The sequence below is a fragment of the Hyaloscypha bicolor genome, assembly GCF_002865645.1.
Source record: "Hyaloscypha bicolor E unplaced genomic scaffold K444scaffold_183, whole genome shotgun sequence".
In the NCBI taxonomy this organism is placed as follows: domain Eukaryota; kingdom Fungi; phylum Ascomycota; class Leotiomycetes; order Helotiales; family Hyaloscyphaceae; genus Hyaloscypha; species Hyaloscypha bicolor.
In genome coordinates, this window is record NW_020194685.1 from 681,945 (window position 1) to 697,959 (window position 16,015).

The 16,015-nt window shown below is 48.6% G+C and overlaps 7 protein-coding genes across 7 annotated transcripts; 3 read left to right on the forward strand and 4 right to left on the reverse strand.

Annotated features, from left to right (window-relative positions):
* Positions 1-1,167: 1,167 nt before the first annotated feature.
* On the reverse strand, positions 1,168-4,381 carry K444DRAFT_648188 (ARM repeat-containing protein; the record flags this gene model as incomplete). Its single annotated transcript, XM_024885436.1, has 6 exons — positions 1,168-2,198; positions 2,253-3,533; positions 3,584-3,674; positions 3,769-4,047; positions 4,098-4,187; positions 4,253-4,381. The coding sequence occupies 6 exons, from the start codon at positions 4,379-4,381 to the stop codon at positions 1,168-1,170; spliced, it is 2,901 nt and encodes a 966-aa protein (XP_024727094.1).
* Positions 4,382-4,775: 394 nt separating this feature from the next.
* K444DRAFT_547653 (putative small nuclear ribonucleo protein SmE) lies at positions 4,776-5,165 on the forward strand (the record flags this gene model as incomplete). The annotated part of the gene is made up of 3 exons (XM_024876319.1): positions 4,776-4,916; positions 4,968-5,058; positions 5,110-5,165. The coding sequence occupies 3 exons, from the start codon at positions 4,776-4,778 to the stop codon at positions 5,163-5,165; spliced, it is 288 nt and encodes a 95-aa protein (XP_024727095.1).
* Positions 5,166-5,287: 122 nt separating this feature from the next.
* Positions 5,288-6,084, reverse strand: K444DRAFT_547428 (5-formyltetrahydrofolate cyclo-ligase; the record flags this gene model as incomplete). Its single annotated transcript, XM_024876305.1, has 2 exons — positions 5,288-5,934; positions 5,985-6,084. 2 exons carry the CDS (start codon positions 6,082-6,084, stop codon positions 5,288-5,290), a joined length of 747 nt encoding a protein of 248 aa, XP_024727096.1.
* A 346-nt stretch (positions 6,085-6,430) lies between these two features.
* Positions 6,431-7,369, forward strand: K444DRAFT_648191 (uncharacterized protein; the record flags this gene model as incomplete). The annotated part of the gene is made up of 4 exons (XM_024885437.1): positions 6,431-6,556; positions 6,641-6,755; positions 6,806-6,984; positions 7,034-7,369. The coding sequence occupies 4 exons, from the start codon at positions 6,431-6,433 to the stop codon at positions 7,367-7,369; spliced, it is 756 nt and encodes a 251-aa protein (XP_024727097.1).
* A 302-nt stretch (positions 7,370-7,671) lies between these two features.
* On the reverse strand, positions 7,672-9,343 carry K444DRAFT_637598 (phosphoglycerate mutase-like protein; the record flags this gene model as incomplete). The annotated part of the gene is made up of 2 exons (XM_024884147.1): positions 7,672-9,019; positions 9,117-9,343. 2 exons carry the CDS (start codon positions 9,341-9,343, stop codon positions 7,672-7,674), a joined length of 1,575 nt encoding a protein of 524 aa, XP_024727098.1.
* A 488-nt stretch (positions 9,344-9,831) lies between these two features.
* Positions 9,832-11,466, reverse strand: K444DRAFT_621568 (uncharacterized protein). Its single transcript, XM_024881932.1, has 5 exons — positions 11,272-11,466; positions 11,126-11,200; positions 10,924-11,010; positions 10,749-10,871; positions 9,832-10,700 (listed from the first exon to the last, which is right to left on the reverse strand). The coding sequence occupies exons 1-5, from the start codon at positions 11,353-11,355 to the stop codon at positions 9,909-9,911; spliced, it is 1,161 nt and encodes a 386-aa protein (XP_024727099.1). The 5' UTR covers positions 11,356-11,466; the 3' UTR covers positions 9,832-9,908.
* Positions 11,467-11,700: 234 nt separating this feature from the next.
* Positions 11,701-14,930, forward strand: K444DRAFT_547025 (uncharacterized protein; the record flags this gene model as incomplete). Its single annotated transcript, XM_024876273.1, has 3 exons — positions 11,701-12,034; positions 12,080-14,142; positions 14,190-14,930. The coding sequence occupies 3 exons, from the start codon at positions 11,701-11,703 to the stop codon at positions 14,928-14,930; spliced, it is 3,138 nt and encodes a 1,045-aa protein (XP_024727100.1).
* Positions 14,931-16,015: the final 1,085 nt, after the last annotated feature.

A 16,015-nucleotide genomic window follows, 5' to 3' on the forward strand; every position in this document is an offset into this window, starting at 1 on the left:
CATGGTGCCTGCTTGGGAAACACTCGGTATTGGACGGACTACTCTTTCCCTTTCTTCGCGACACCAACTCACGCCGCACATCATGGGCTCTAACTCGAAATTGTTCATTCTTGGACGGGCTATCCTTTCCTTTCTCACGACATTGGCTCACGCTGCACATCACAGTACTGGATGTTGGAGTTAAAAATTCCATTTTGCGTTCTTTTGGATGATGCACATACCCATCCTTACACGGCAGAGGTACGGTACCTGCTTGAGACGATAGGGTTTGCTTTCTGAACATAATTTGCGATGACTCCTTTAGGGACTGGGGCACGATGTACATAGGTCAGATGGCATACATCACGAATAAGCAATGATTTTCAGGAAATAAATTAGTGTGATTTGAACGTGAATTGAATGTACCCATCTTACTGCTGAGGTTGCAAAAAGGTTCTCTTATTTCCACTCATAGTGAAGCATGGAGTGGCTGTAATTGAGCTTTTGTTCCCGAGAGACAGGGAGATGCGTGCTGTCCGTTAAAGTGAATTCCAAAACCTCTGAAAAGAATGTTCCAGTCTTCACTGTAAATTTTCATGTGACTATAAATGAATATATCAACTTTACTCCTCCATTTCAGAGGCTCTGGTCACGATGCCCCAAGTCCGGAGGATACCCTTCGCAAAGACACTGGCAGGTTCGAGCGAGACAGTATGAGGTTGGTATAGAAGACTTGTCTTCTGCCACTTCCATGGAACTATATCCCCTCCCTTCCTCCCTTCATCCTAACATTTTCATTTCCATCTCACCATTCACAACAACGATATCTCACATCAATCATATCAATCATATCAATATCCATTTCAAGTCGAGTCCAGTCCAGATCAGGCCAACTCTATCGTATTTCTCTCTCGCTCTCAGTCCGCACTATTATCTCAGTCCGCTCGTTCGTTTGTGTCCCACTAAGATCCATCAACCCGTGTATTTCGTCCATACATCGCTCGTCTCCCATTCCCTAACTCCAGCCCGCCATCCACAAACCCTCTCAAACCAAATCAGTTCATCGCTTTCCATCCCATCAACAACGTCTAAGGAACTATCCCACCCTCGCTATGCCATGCAACATCAAATTCAAAGATCAAAGTCCAAGTCAAATCGAAAAGAAACAAGAGAGGGATGCTCGAGATATCAAGCACTGAAATGGAATCTCTCGGCCTCAAGCCTGCCCAGTCCATCTCTCGGCGCGACGTATCGTCTCCGGTAGCTGTTCGTGAAATCCTGGAGTAAGCTGCGGACCTTACGAAGGCCATCGTGGCCGAGAGCCAGTCGTTCCCTGATACCAGTCATCAAGCGATCGATCTCGGGTTCGCGGATTGTGCCGGCTGGCAACATGCGGACGGTCTTGTCAACCCAGCCGGCGGTTTGTTGAGGCATCAACTCGAAGAGACCAAGGAGTGCTCCGCTGCCGTCGGTGAAACAGTCATCCGGGAAGGTGATCATCATTCCTGCCAGGATTTGCTTGACGAGATGCTCGCCGTTGGCAAGAATAAGGTCCCGTACAGCCTGCTGAATATCTGGCGGATTTGGACTATCGCTTGAGCTAGGTGGATTGTCGCCACCATATCCGATGACATCCCGGAGGTAATGCAAGGCAGCGTTTAGGGGATCGCGTTGCTCCAATGCCAATGCTGAGATGCCAGCTTGGAAAATAGGAGTAAACAGTTCTGAACCGATCAACATATGCGGATAGTAGAGTAGAGCATCCACCATGAGACGATAGAAGTCCTCAATGACATCTGGCAAATCTCGGGGTGCAAGATCACTCATCATCCGCAGCATGTTGGTGGCTTGGGCCTCAAAGAAGGCATAGATTGCCTGCGTCGTCTGATCGTCTACGTGCTCCCGGTCCTCCGAGAATTCACGAAGTATGGCAGCTGTGACCCAAAGGAAGCAGCCTTGCTTCGAAGCAGCGAAGCCATTCGCGAGTTTATTTGCCATCTGAGGTAGTAATGGTGCCATGGCAGTGCGATATGAGATCACCATATACCGCCAGTTTCGACAAATACGCTCGCAAACCGGGTTAAAATCGATGAAGGTGTCTAGAATTGTGGCCAAAATTGGGAAGATTTCTTGACAGTATTTGACTGCAGGATTCTCCTGTCCAGGCTCAACGTATGGAGTGACGATCTGGACGAAATATGTGATTAATTGCATGTGATCTGATCGCAAGACTTGGTTAGCAGAGTCCGTTCCATAGGATGGATTATACCGACCTGCAATAGCCAATTTTCCTTCGTCGTCCTTTGCTTCATTGGCAAGGGCCATCAATCTGGCCATTAACGGATCACAGTAGAGCTTCAAAAGGTCAAAAATCTGTGCTGGAGGTTGTACCGCAACAACTGATGCGACACCTTCTGTCAATTCTTCCTGGCTGATGCCCGGAAGCTTGTCGAGAGTCTGGTTATAGAACTGTTGAAGCTGCACCACCTGACCACTAAGTAGGTGCTTGCAGTCAGTACAGAAGAACTTCATAGCCATTGCGGCAGCACGAACAATCTCCTTAGAATCTGTCTGGAAAGACGACACAATGTATGTAAATTGTGCCTCCAGAAGTTCTGGATGATTCGAGGTCCACTCCGTGTAACGACCCAAGACCATAATCGTGGCGAAGCGTAACTTTTCGTGATGGGGGATCTGAACAATCAGCGGAATAATCTGGGGTAGTATAATATCTTCATCCTTGTCGACCATTCTTCCCAGTGCCCGCATACTGAAAAGTGGAGCCTCGAGCTGCTGCCAGTGTGGAACTGAAGTCGTAGTTGCTTGACTGGCATAGTCCCTAGTCCAGATCTTGATTCGCTCCAAAACTTTCGTTAAGCATTCGGTGACACCCATAATCTCGCAACAGTCCTTGAGCACATCGCCCATATGATGTCTGAACTCGCGAAACTTTTCCTCCGCCTCTCTATCTCCATCGAACAGATCTGATTCGTTGCCATCTGGGGTTGGAAACTCGAGTTGCTTCAACATAACGTCTACGAGCTTCGAGTAGACATCGACATACTGCATACGAGCTTCAATGTATCTCTCTAGGATGAGATACAACTTCAGCTCATACCAGAAGACGAAAGTTAGGGCAATGGCGTCTCGGTCCATATCTCTGGCAGCACACTCCAAAACAGCCTCCACCAGTGGCCGAAAAACGGTTGGCTCCCTCGCAATAAGGACAACCCACGCCTCACCTGCTTCTGCGAATATCCTGGTGATTCCCTTGAACAGTTCTGCATCTTCTTGCTCGGCGGCTTGAGCAATCCGGGGCTTCAAGGCGATCACACGCGGTAATAGAACCTGGATCGTAGAAATGTACTCGTCTACATCGCGGGTCTCTTTAAAAATGGCGCACAGACAATCCGTTGCCGCCTCGAAGGATCGGTCAGTATCCAAGGCACTGATTATGACATGCAAGAGTGGGGAGTTGACGACATCGGCAACTGGTACTTCCCGCAGCCATGATGTGATAACTTCAAGAAGTTGGGGGTTCGTCGATGCAGAGTCTGATGAAAGTTGTCAGCCAAGTGCATCGAGTACGGGAGGGGAAACAGACCTGACGACTGGGCATAATCGATCAAAAGTCGAACGACCAGAGAGGCATTGTCTCCCAATAGTTCCTGTGTTCTTTGTGACAGCTCATCTTCCTAGTTTGACGCATTAGACTTTGATACAGGTATTCTCTCGCCCACCCCACGTCGTTGTAGATGCTCGGAGGATGGTGTGTTTCGGCCCACATACAGTCAAATTGATCTTCCGTCCTTCGGTGACTTCTTCGGGAAGAACTTTCAGGAAATCTAGAATGCAGGCGTGGCTCTCGGCGTCGTTGCCTAGCGTTGAGATAACCATCGGCATAACATCCTTCCATTCTGTCATTTGTATTGCCAAAATCGCCAAACACACGCATAGTTGGACTCGAATTGGTCGCGGGCCCGTTGCAAACACTTTCAAAAGCTCTAGAATCTGATTTCGGAGTGCTGGAAGGGCTTCGGTGGGTATTTGGTTGACATCGTAGGTGATCTGGATAGTCAGCCCAACTCGAAATTATGCAAAAACAGAGCCCCTCCTACCTTGCCCCTCAACGTTGTAGCTGCGAACAACTTAGCTTCAGCGTCTGCTTGAGATTGCAGCAGTCCGATAGTGATTTGCCACGCCTCAGCCTGCGGCATCTGTAAGCCCTGTGGTCCTCGCACAGTTCGCGCAAGTTTATTGATTCATGACCTACCGACTTCTGGAAGCCCTCCAGAAACTGATGTGCAGCCTTTTTCTGCTCCCTCTGACCATCGCGCATAGTCGACATAGCCGCCAGTACGGGCATAAAGGCAGCCGTGGCGCCGGTGCCATTTGTAGCCATGGTGACCATTTCTGATGGAGGGGCAGAAGGCGAGATTGAAATGACCTCAGGAGCTCGGGAAAGGCACGCAAATCTGCAAGATTGTGGCCGGCGCGCCCCTGCTGTTTTATTGCAGGTCTGCTTGTGGATAAGAGGGTGGTAAGATCAAGTTGAAGGGGATCAGTTTGTTTTTAGGGGCATAAAGACCAATATCAAGGTGATATCCGAGAGCGGGCTGTTGTCTCACTAGCGCGAAATCTTGCAGCCTTGTGAAGAAGAGGGAAACCGCGACTAAATATTTTACGATCCAAGACACGCGACCAGAACGGCAGAATACGAAACAGGAAGGAGAAGCTTTTGAAGCCAGACTTGTCGCCTTCCTTCTTGGACGCCCCGGAAACCAATCAAATTCATCATGAACAGAGGAGGTGGAGGCGGTGGGCGCAAAGTCCTTCTGCCACCGATTAATTTCATCTTCAAACTCCTCCAGCAACATTCAACGGTTCAGATATGGCTCTACGAGCAGCTAGCGATACGAATTGAGGGCAGAATTAGGGTCAGTGGCCTGAACATGGAAGAGTGTGGTGCTGTGCTAACGGCTGTTTAGGGCTTTGACGAATTCATGAACCTGGTCATCGACGACGCCGTGGAGGTGAAGCAAGCTACAAAGACAACTGAGGAGAGCCGGAGGTCACTAGGTAAGGATTTACAAGCCGATATATTGTGGAAATAAGCTGATCCAAGTCCAGGCCAGATTCTCTTGAAGGGGGATAATGTGTCGTTGATTCAGAGTCTGAATGGATAGAGGGGATCAATCGGCGTTAATTGCATTCGAGTTGGGGTTCACGGATACCAAAAAGCACCATGGAATTGCGCAGAGGATCTGGAGGTGGTTTTGAGTGTTACCTGACCAGCGTGGTCGAAATTCTATTCTCGTTTGATCGGACCCTCCAGAAGTTTTCCACCGCCAATGACCAGACCATGAAGAAGGCTGTCATGCTCTCCAACAGGTACCGAAGAATCCGCATTGGATTCCAGAAATTGCTCCTCAAGAGCCAGACCATACAACAATACATCAGTTCCTGGACCCGTTGATGGCCCCTCCTCGTGTGACTCTCGACTTTGCCTGTACCTATGCAGAAAGAAGTCATAAAACCCCTTTCCATGACCAAGCCGTCTTACAAATCCAGTCTTTGGGTCAATATCAAAAGCCACTCCAGGCATAAAAATTATGTTTAACCCCTCGTTTTCCTTTGTTGAGTTCTCAAGTACGTGTTCCCGCTGATCAATTGTATCTGCACCAATAGTAGGTATTCCCCAACTGTCTCTCTTTAATGCATCATAATCAGACAGAGAGCGAAGATCCACCATATCCATCACAGAGCGTGGTGTATCAGGTGATGGTGATTTCGCCTTGTGGAGGTAAGGTACGAACACTTTCTTCCCAGACTCAAGTGCATGGCGGACAATGGCATCCGTTTGAACCTCACCAGTAGGCATGGAAAGGTATATTCCAACTCGCTTTGCTTCTTGGTATGGTCTGAGACTGGTGACACTTGTGAAGATGGCATTGCCTGGGCTCAATTTAGCACAAAGAATCTAAGTCTGCAGTGTAAAAACCTACTTTGAGCATTTACAGACTCAGAAGTGACGTTTGAAAGCTTTTGCTTCATCAAAGTCCTGAGATCCTTCTTAGCAGTCTTAAGCACAGCAGATGAAGCCATGCTTTCTGAACTTAAGCCTGCCTCAGACCCGTTTGCTGCAGCCATATCAGACGTGAGATTGTCTTCCCTCCAGAGGCCGGCTGTCAAAGTATGCGTCTCAGCATCGTTGTATTGCAAAATTTGAGTCGAAGAGTCTTCACTCAAAGAGACTCCCTCGAAACCATCAAATATCCGCGTGAAGACAAGTCTTGCCTTCTCCTCGGATCGACTACAGGGATAAATTTCGGAGTGGCTTGGTGGCGTTCAGGTGTGGCTGGTGATGCGCTAAGGCTCGTTTGCGATTGACACCCTAAATCGTGCTTCACCCTTCGACAACAGTCTAACACACTCGTTCACAACCACAACAATGGCCTCACTCTCCTTGCAGTCGTTACTTGTTGCAAGCGCATACCTGTTTACCACGACGTCCGCCATAAATGCCGCTCTAGTTGGAACATGGTCCACGAAATCAGCGAAAGTGTTAACTGGTCCGGTATGTTTCTATTCTTGGAACGATGGGAGAGAAAGTTGGAAATGAAGGCATTCGAAGGAAATATAGACTGATTCGGCGCTCTAGGGCTTCTACAATCCTGTTAACGACACCTTCATTGAGCCAAGTCATACGGGAATCTCGTATTCGTTCACGGCGGATGGGTTCTATGAGGAAGCATACTACAGAGCCATTTCCAATCGTACGTTGGCCTTTGAATAGTGCTGGAGGGAAGAACTAATGGACACTCAGCTACGAAACCATCATGTCCCCAAGCAATGATGCAGTTTCAACACGGCACATTCGTTGAGAACGCAGATGGGTCACTGAGCTTGTCGCCCTTCTCAGTAGATGGCCGACAATTACAATCAGATCCATGTTCGAGCAAGACATCTACATACACACGGTACCACCAATCCGAAATAATGAAGGTATGTCCCCCTCTCCAGTTACCCAAATCGACTTCCTAACAGTAGCTAGAAATACCAAGTCTACACAGACCCGTACACGAAGTTGACCCGTCTCGACCTCTACCAATTCGATGGCACACCCATGAACCCCATGTTCCTCGCCTTCAGTCCACCTCAGATGCTCCCAACGGTCACAATGAACCCGACTCCAACTACAACATCATCAGGAAAGAAGTCGAAGCGAACAGCGGGAGCAGGAGAAGAGATGAATCTGCCCCTTAATGCGAACGCCCCGCACATCAAGCGAGACTTTGAAAGATCTCTTGTTCACAGAATCGATCTGAACATGCTGTGGTGGGCCGGTGTAGGAATGACGATCTTCGGTGGAGCTGCGTATCTATTATGAGTACGGGATCTCGGGAAGGGGAAAGTAGAAGGGAAGATATATATTATTTTGTACATTTGGGCAATTGGGATGAGGAACGGGGATTAGACGACTTATGTCAAAGGCAAGCGTATACCATGTCACCGCAGACACCAAGCGGGTTCTTGCGGCATCGGAGTTCAGGTTTGGGGTCAGGTTCAGGGATTTCATGTCTTGTTAATAATCCCACCATACACACGGTTCACATGAGCACACAAACTCAGGATTATTTGTACAGCAACAAACTTTTGAGTCACTGCTGTCTAAACGGCTCGGCAATCTCTCTACACGAAACACTTGCCCCAATCTCCCCCTTCCCTCGCGAAGCTCAAACTGTCCACAAAGTTGCTGAGCGTACAGCGCCCCAAGTAATCGCCACCACAAGTTTTCAAAGGAAGAACCCGATCATTCACAACAATCCTCACAAACTCCTCAGAAGTACCTACGCAGCTCATCTTCTCAAAGTACGCCCTCGCAGCAAACGGCACGGTCCAAGCAGCCGAATACCCGTTCGTGCTTTCCACGCTCTCTACAGTGGTGTTCAGTAGTGGCGCCGTCTCATTGTACAATCCCATTGCGCTGAAAATCCCAGTCATGTCGTTATCGTGACTGAAATCTGCATACAGAACTGTCTTCCCTCCTATCGGGAATGTCTGTCTCGAATCATCTAGTGTCGAGTTGGTAGAAGTATGGTCGTCAACGGGCGTATTTGTCAATCGAGCAATCAACTCGTTGGTAAATCCCACACCCTGTGTTGCTCCCAACGGATTACCCCAGGAATAGCTGTAGTACTTTCCGAGAGATTGGTAGTAATCGTAGGCATGCCATTCATCTTCTGTGAATAGGGCGCAGAATGGAGAGATAAAGCCGTGTAAATCGGCTACAGTATTGAAGGGGCAGAGATCCATCATATTAATTGTTTCCGCGTTGGTGATATTTGCTCCTGGGAGATTTTCGTTTAGGCGGTCTGTGATTGAGGGGGTGAAGATTGAGACCCAAGTTGCTTGGGCGCTGTCCCCAATCGTGGAGTCGAAGCCTGATTCGAACTCATTGCAGAGGCCGTGGTCGAGGGTGTTGTTTGACCCAGTGTCTTCAGAGATGACGAGTATGGGGTAGGGGTAGTCGTCTTTCTCAGATTTAGATCTTTTGTCTTTGATACGAGCGTCGTGGAAACCTTGAGTCCAGTTCCTCGCGGACTCTACGACTCGATCCTGGCCGGAGGAGCGGACGAAAGGGGTAATGTCTTTGGCGAGCGCCTGGTATCGTTCGTAGTACTTGATTCCCGAGTTGATCATCTGCTGCTGGCCGAAAATGGAGAGCTGGTCCGCACCCAGGTCGTAATCGTAGTCCTTGATGAAAGAGTAACCAGCTCCGTAAGCTGTTGCGTTTGAGTGGATGCGATCAACTAGCTGCGCGTACTTGGTCGTCTTTGAGGAAGTAGGATCTCTAGCACCATGACGGGAGAGGATCTGAGCAAAGGTGATTTGGCACTGATCAGGCACACCGGTGGGAATTTCTGATAATATGCTGAAATAGGGGGAGTATTGACCCCAGAACTGTGAGATGTGTGGTTGGCATCGGAAACCGAGGTCAACGGAGTCACATGATGGAGATAAACGTTGACTTGAGCCTCTATACAAAGTTTAGCCGTGATCCAACAGAATTTAGACAAGAAAAGGGGGTTTGAAGCGCAAGCAGATCACACTGTAAGGTAAAGCTCAAGACGTACGCAATAGCCCAGTATAAGAAGAGGAAGAACCCAATAGCGCCCATCACTATAAAAGTTGTTCTTTTTCTATTCTTTTTCTTGAAAGATTCCAGGTGCCGGTCCAGGTCTAAAGCAGCTGGATCTTCAATGCTGTGATGCCGTTGAACTTGATGATCTTGAGTCTCGTGCTCCGAAGAAGACACAGGCTGGTACTTGTGCGCATCATTAGCTTTGCGTGAGGGCAACATCCTGGCAATTGTTAGGTTCAAGGGTACGACTCTGTATCATTCTAGCTCTGCAAGTTGGAGCTTGAAGTGGAAGACTTTTTCCGCGGTTGCACTGGTTGGTCGCTCATGGGTTTAAAGGAGGGTCGGGCATAATTTCAATTTCGGGCGTCATCGAGAAAGGAAGTCGACCGTGCCAAGTGCGAAGAGAAAAGGAGCGATTGCGTGGTCTTTCTTTTAGGATGCAAGATATGAATTTGTTCTGTCGAACTGTGTTCTACACGTGTGTGGAGATTACGTTGTGACAAGCCACGTGATACCAAATACAAGATCCTGATGAAATCCCATCCGATGATTCCTTTAATGGACTATTTATCTGTAGCGCATATTGATTAAGAATAGAAATACCAAAACATTGGGCCATTCGTCTCAACTGTCAGAATCCATGAATCTGTCACGGCTCGGAGCGCGCATCACTTGGACATAGCAAACGCATGGGGAAGAACAGAATTCACGCGCAAAATCCTGATTCGCACTATGCAGTTGATTTGTGGTACAGTCTACAACCCGCCATGGGTATATCTACAAACTACAGGCGCTTGATGATCGCTCCAGCATACTCGTGTGTCTTCGACTTTCCACCCAGGTCACCTGTCAATGTCTTGCCCTCTGCAAGAGTATCGAAAATGGCTTTCTCTATTCTTGTCGCATGATCGTTCAATTCCATGTGTCTCAACATCATAATAGAGCTGAGAAGGAGAGCGGTTGGGTTAGCGAGACCTTTACCAGCAATATCTGGAGCAGATCCGTGAACAGCTTCGAAAATGGAGCATTCGTCTCCGATATTACCTGAAGGTGTAAGACCAAGACCACCGATGAGACCAGCGCACATATCCGAGAGAATATCACCGTAGAGGTTGGGCATAACCAAGACCTTGTCGTTGTAGGGGGAGGGGTCGGTAACGATCTTCAGGCAAGTGTTGTCCAGAAGCTCGGCATCGAATTCGACACTTGGGAAGTCCTTGGCAACGCGGTCCGCCGTGCTCAAGAAAAGACCATCGCTCATCTTCATGATGGTAGCCTTGTGGACAGCCCGAACCTTCAGTCTTCCAACATCCTCCGCATATTGGAACGCAAATCGAAGCACTCGCTCACTGGCCTCTCTTGTGATAAGCTTAATGCTTTGCACAACACCATCTACGACAACATGCTCAATACCCGAGTATTCTCCCTCGGTGTTCTCTCGGATAAGCACTGTATCGACATTATCGTAGGGGGTCTTATATCCAGCAATAGATCGGCAGGGTCGGACATTGGCGAAGAGATTGAATGTTCGTCTGAGGGTCAAGTTGAGAGAGACATGACCTTTTCCAATGGGGGTCTACAAGTAATTAGTGACTGCTATGCTCAGATAGAAGGAATGCCTTACAGCAAGAGGTCCCTTAAGAGCTACTTTGTTTTTCTCGATACTCTTGATTGTCTCGGCCGGGATCGTAGTCTTGCCATCTCTCAATTGCGGGGTCACATCGACTGGCTCCCACTTAATTGGTGCCTTTCCAGTCTGTTAGTGGACATTTCCAAGCCATTGAAAGTCATTTCCGTACCTTAGCAGCAGCAAATATGTCCTTCACAGATTGGGAGATTTCAGGTCCGATCCCATCACCCTCAATCAAACTGACTGTATATAGCCCCTGCCATTATGTCAGTGATTGTTCATCCTCTAAGTCACCTTCACAAGCTCAATTGAGCCCATTGCTGGACCGTAAATAACTTTCATTCTCTTTATCACATCCGGGAGAGCCTTACGTCGGAACCCTTCTGGCCGTGGAACTGGGCAACCTTCTCCTTTTCTGAAAAGCCAGTCGCGTATTGGCGTCGAGCCTATAAATTATAAGAAATCAGCCGGTGATCTTCAAGTCTAATGTTGGCTTGCAGCAGAGCAGAGGTCTGACCTGGATTGAGGTGGGAGCCCACGAACGAGCAGGGTGAAGACACTGTCTCCGGGCCGGAGACGCGAATGAACGAACTGCAAGCATTTTGGGCAACGCAGAGTCCAAGTGCTTTTGCAGATAATGAGCAAGAGTATATGGGAGAGAGGTTGCACGACGACCAGAGGTGGAGGAAAGGGTTTGCGATAGCTACGGCTCGAGACTTGCGTTTTCGCCGGACCAGGGTTGTCGGGTCGGGTCGGATAAACAGATCGGTATTTGCCGACTTTCTGGAACACTTCCTAACCTCGATCAGCTTCAACTTGGATTCGACACGTCTGGGACACAACGATGCAATTTTGAGAAGTCTTGCACTTAAGGCTAGAAGGGTGCCGAAATTAACCTGTGATTGAAGAGCTGTTTTTAAGGCAAGGACCGTCTATTCCATCCAACATGGCCGATTACGAGCGGATGGTGCTGGACCATTATCAGCTCTCGACTGCATATCCCGTGGAGTGGCCAGCCGAGAAGGACATGAGTGATGCCTCAGACGAAGAGGACAAGAAAGCGAACCGCAATGGCATGGTCCGAAGGTCTAAATCACGGTACTCCGCATTAGAAAGAGCAGCCAGTGACCGCAGGAGCATCCTCCCTGGTTCTCAAAGAACTGGTGACGGCGTGGAGAACCTGGTGCAAAGAGATGAACCGGATCCTTTGGGCAGCACTGAGAGTGTTGTGAGAATTCTTCGACAACTGGGTCTCCCGGTACAAGAGGATACGCGACTACGTGCGTACATCCCTCTCGCATGGCCGCCACAACTAACAATACCAGGCAATAGATTCCTTCTCTCCTCCACAACCTTCTCCCCAGCACTTTTCCTGTCCCAGGTACATTCAACTGCCTCGACAGAATCTCTTTTGGACGGCCTCGATACCCTCTCCAGATCCATCGACCAGAAGTCAGCCTCCTTGAAGGTGTTGGTAGAATCCAATTTCGAACGGTTCGTGAGGGCCAAGGCTACTATTGACAACGTCTATACCGAGATGAAATACCGAGGTGAACCACCGGCTACACCACAGCGTCCCCATTCGCGGCATGCCAGCCGGAATAGCTTTCGTACAAGTAGCGGAAACCAAGCTTCGATGTCGATCTCTCCCGATTCCAAGAGGAAGAACGCTTTGACAAAGGAAAGCGAGTACGGAGTCATGGGAATCAAAAAACCCCTGTTGGACGTGTCTGCGAAGGCCGAGGAGGTTTGGGGACCTGCCTTGGGAGGGCGAGAGAAAGAAGACAGTCTAAAAATTATGACTGGAACTGTGGAGAGGTACAAAGAATTGTACGAAGTCAATTCTGCAATCACGGATAGCATAAAGCGGAAGGACTACGAAAGCATCGTTGAAGAGTACGCCAAAGCGAAACGATTCGCAGATGATGCTAGGAGACTTACTGAATCCCGTTCACCTCTAACAGACTCTCAAATATCTCAAATGCTACTGGCCGCCCGTGTCTGGCGCGATGTGGAGATACAGATCGAGGATTTTAAACGTGACGTTTGGAGGCGGTTGGTTGCTATGCAAGGTGGGCCGTCGAAGGCAGAAGGAGCCATTGGCGATGCTCAAGACCAACACATGGAGCTGATAGGGGTTCTCCTCGAGTTGGGCGTCACAGATAATCCTATCTGGGTCTGGCTACTCAGCCGCTTCGACCATTTGAAAAGCAAGATTCAGACAACCTCCGACCGTTCCAAGATCGAGATTGAGATTTTCAGGCGACGATTGGCGAATGGCGAGAGACCTACGACTCAGATTATAGCCTCCCACTTAAGGTCACTTAGTCGCCAGACTGCTGAGGACAAGCCAACCTCTGTAGACTCATCTGAAATCGTTGAGCTCTGGGAAAAGATGCACACATATCTCAGCAACATGCTGTCATCGCAAGGTATTCTCGGGGAAGTCGTCGAGTTTTGGCAGACTGTGCAGAGCTTCATTCAAGGCAAAGCCCAGAAGAATCTGCCAGTAGGGATCAACGGATCAGCTCGAGAACACCACAGGCTTTCTGACCAAGGAACACTCGATCTGCAGAAAGGCACAGTCGAGCTCATAGACATGATCAGAGAAAGTGTATTCGAGTTCTTTGCTGAACCCCCAATTGAAGACATTTCTTCCTTGTTCTCGCCATTACCTCCAACTCCGCGAACCCCTGGATCTTCACAATTAACTCCATCAGCACTTCGAGATCCGAGGTTCAACTTCGACCCAAGTAACTTACCCCCACCTTCACCAAAGCGAGGAGAGTCGTGGGAGAAGTTTGCATTCTGGCCACCTTGGTCAAATTCCTTAAGCGCAGTCCACTACCTGGCAAAGCTTCTTGTGTTGGTTGGAACTGGAGCGAGTGAGATGGCTGCAGTATCTGCTGTGAACAAAGGAGATGATGCTGCCGTGGAACGGTTGAAGATGCTTGTTGGTGGGGCTCGAGAACGATGTGTCAGCGCTATATGTGCAGCGTGGAACAGAGATGCGGAAAACATCAAGGTGTTGGAGGATTGGAGACGGTCACCTGAAAAGCGTGATCTCACCAGGATACCGGCTTATTTTGGTTCTTTTGAAAGCGCCGTGTTAACCGGGATGCAGAAGATTCTCTATATCTCTGAAGCTGTTGTCAAACCAGGTTTTGCGGATGTGGTTTCCCCACCTCCAGTAAAACTTCTCACAATGGTCAGGAGTCAATTCGTCACCACCATCTACAAATCTTTGAGTGGTATGGTGGAGAACGCTGAGAAGACCGTGAAGAAAGCAGAAGACGACTGGACAACTGAAAACGATGGCCTGGCAAGCCCTGTGGCAATGGTGATCGCAACTAGTATTGGCGCCGGGACTGTCAATGCCAGTGATAGAGTAAGTCTCGTGAATGAAATTCCCGAAATATAAGCTAACAATACCAGAACGTTCGTATGCTCCTGACCCTAAGCAATCTCCAAGTCCTCCGCATCGAGACCGTCCCGAACCTTACCACCCAGTTCGAGAACGCGTTCTCTGTAAAGCTCACCGAAGAATCCAAAACCATCCGAGATGTGCTTGGTCAAATCGATGCCCGTCTCTTCCAATCTTACACCCGCCCGGCCGTCGATGCGATCCGTACCATAATCCGCGCTGGCATCACCTCTCCAACTTGGTCACCTCCGCCAAACTCCAGACCCCGTGAAGTGCGTCCTTACGTCTACGAAGCTTTACTCTCCCTCGTGCTCGTGCATACCCAAGTCTCAACAACCGCCTCTTCACTCACTACACAAGTCCTCTCCTATCTCCTCGAGCAAACCTCACGAGAGCTTCTTGAAGCCTTCAAACTCCGCCAACGCTATAATCTAGCCGAGCTCATGCAAGCAACACTCGATGTCGAGTTCGTAGCCCAAACACTAAGTCAGTACACGACAGACCGAGCAAGCGAGATGCAGAGCCAGATTTACCAGGAGTTGGATAAAGGCACCGATAATGATGCGAGGACGAAGCTACAGACGGAGTTGCCGGAGATGAGAGCTGTATTGAAGAGATTAAGGGAGGGAAGCCGTAGCGAGTTTGCTTGCTTTAAGAAGATGAGGCGTTCAAAAAGCGAGAGAGGGGAACAGGGAGAGAGAGGTGAGAGAGGGGATAGACAGGCGACTGCTGCTAATTCCGTGGTTAGTTGAGGTGGTAATCAGATCTAGTGTCCGGAGAGAGATTATGAAAGCAGAAGGGGGGTGTTGTGTGTAGGGTGTTTGTTGTATGTAGGAAAGGAAGTGTTGGACACATTGAACGACACTAAATATTCTTCAGTGAGACCCAACACTGTGTGCTAGGCAAGTACAGTACTTATCAAAGGAGATTTAAAAAGGTGAGCACTACTTCCTCCAAATAGCTTCTTACGCACACTACATATCTATAATTCTTTATCTCTTAATGTCCAAGCTCCTCCACCTATATCTACTAAGCGGTACTCTGGAATCTGAAGAACAGTTGCAGGTTTCCGCAGTGACAAGCGTGTCGAGGCCCGAGGTCGTGTCCCCCTCCACGCCTATTGCTATCTCTCCTCCAATCAAACTCTTTTTTCAAGGATTTGTGACTCTCAACTTTTGGGAACGTTTCTAGGACAGATGTCCGGCAGTCACCTATTCATTGGTCATGGTCTTCATGATCAAGTGTTAAAGACGGGAGGTTTTTGACTGTCAGCTTGGGGGGTGGTGTCAATTTTCATTGGCGTGCCGGTATAATGAGCGGAAACAGGATTTTGTTGAGATGATTGATGTATTTCTTTCATCGGTTCATACCTCTTTATCATCCGGTAGAATTTGGAGTTGCGTTGCTAGCCTGTCACTTGTTGTCAGGTGTGCAACTGTGCTCCCCTCGCTTCAAAAAGGATTGTATGAGGTTAAGTGAGTTAAAGTTCTGTGTTTGAGAACACGCCTCTTTGAATAGGCTAGGACAATTCTAGGCCGGGAACCTCTGCACTTTGCTCTTCTTAATGGTCCAAGTGACGAACGTGGAGTTTGCAGTAATCCTCTCACCCCCCACCAGGACTTATTTAGCTGGTATTATGAATCTCATTGTTATCAAAAGGAGGCATGTCAATCGGTCTTACAAGTTGATCTTTTATATTTACTAGATTAGGAGGTTCAATTATGTTTCTCTGAAAGTTGTCAAAAACAATCTTCATGCCTTGACTATTCTTCCTGACCAGGTACACGCCGAACTCAAACACCTGCAGTCTTGATGATCCACTGAGAGTTGTCGAAAG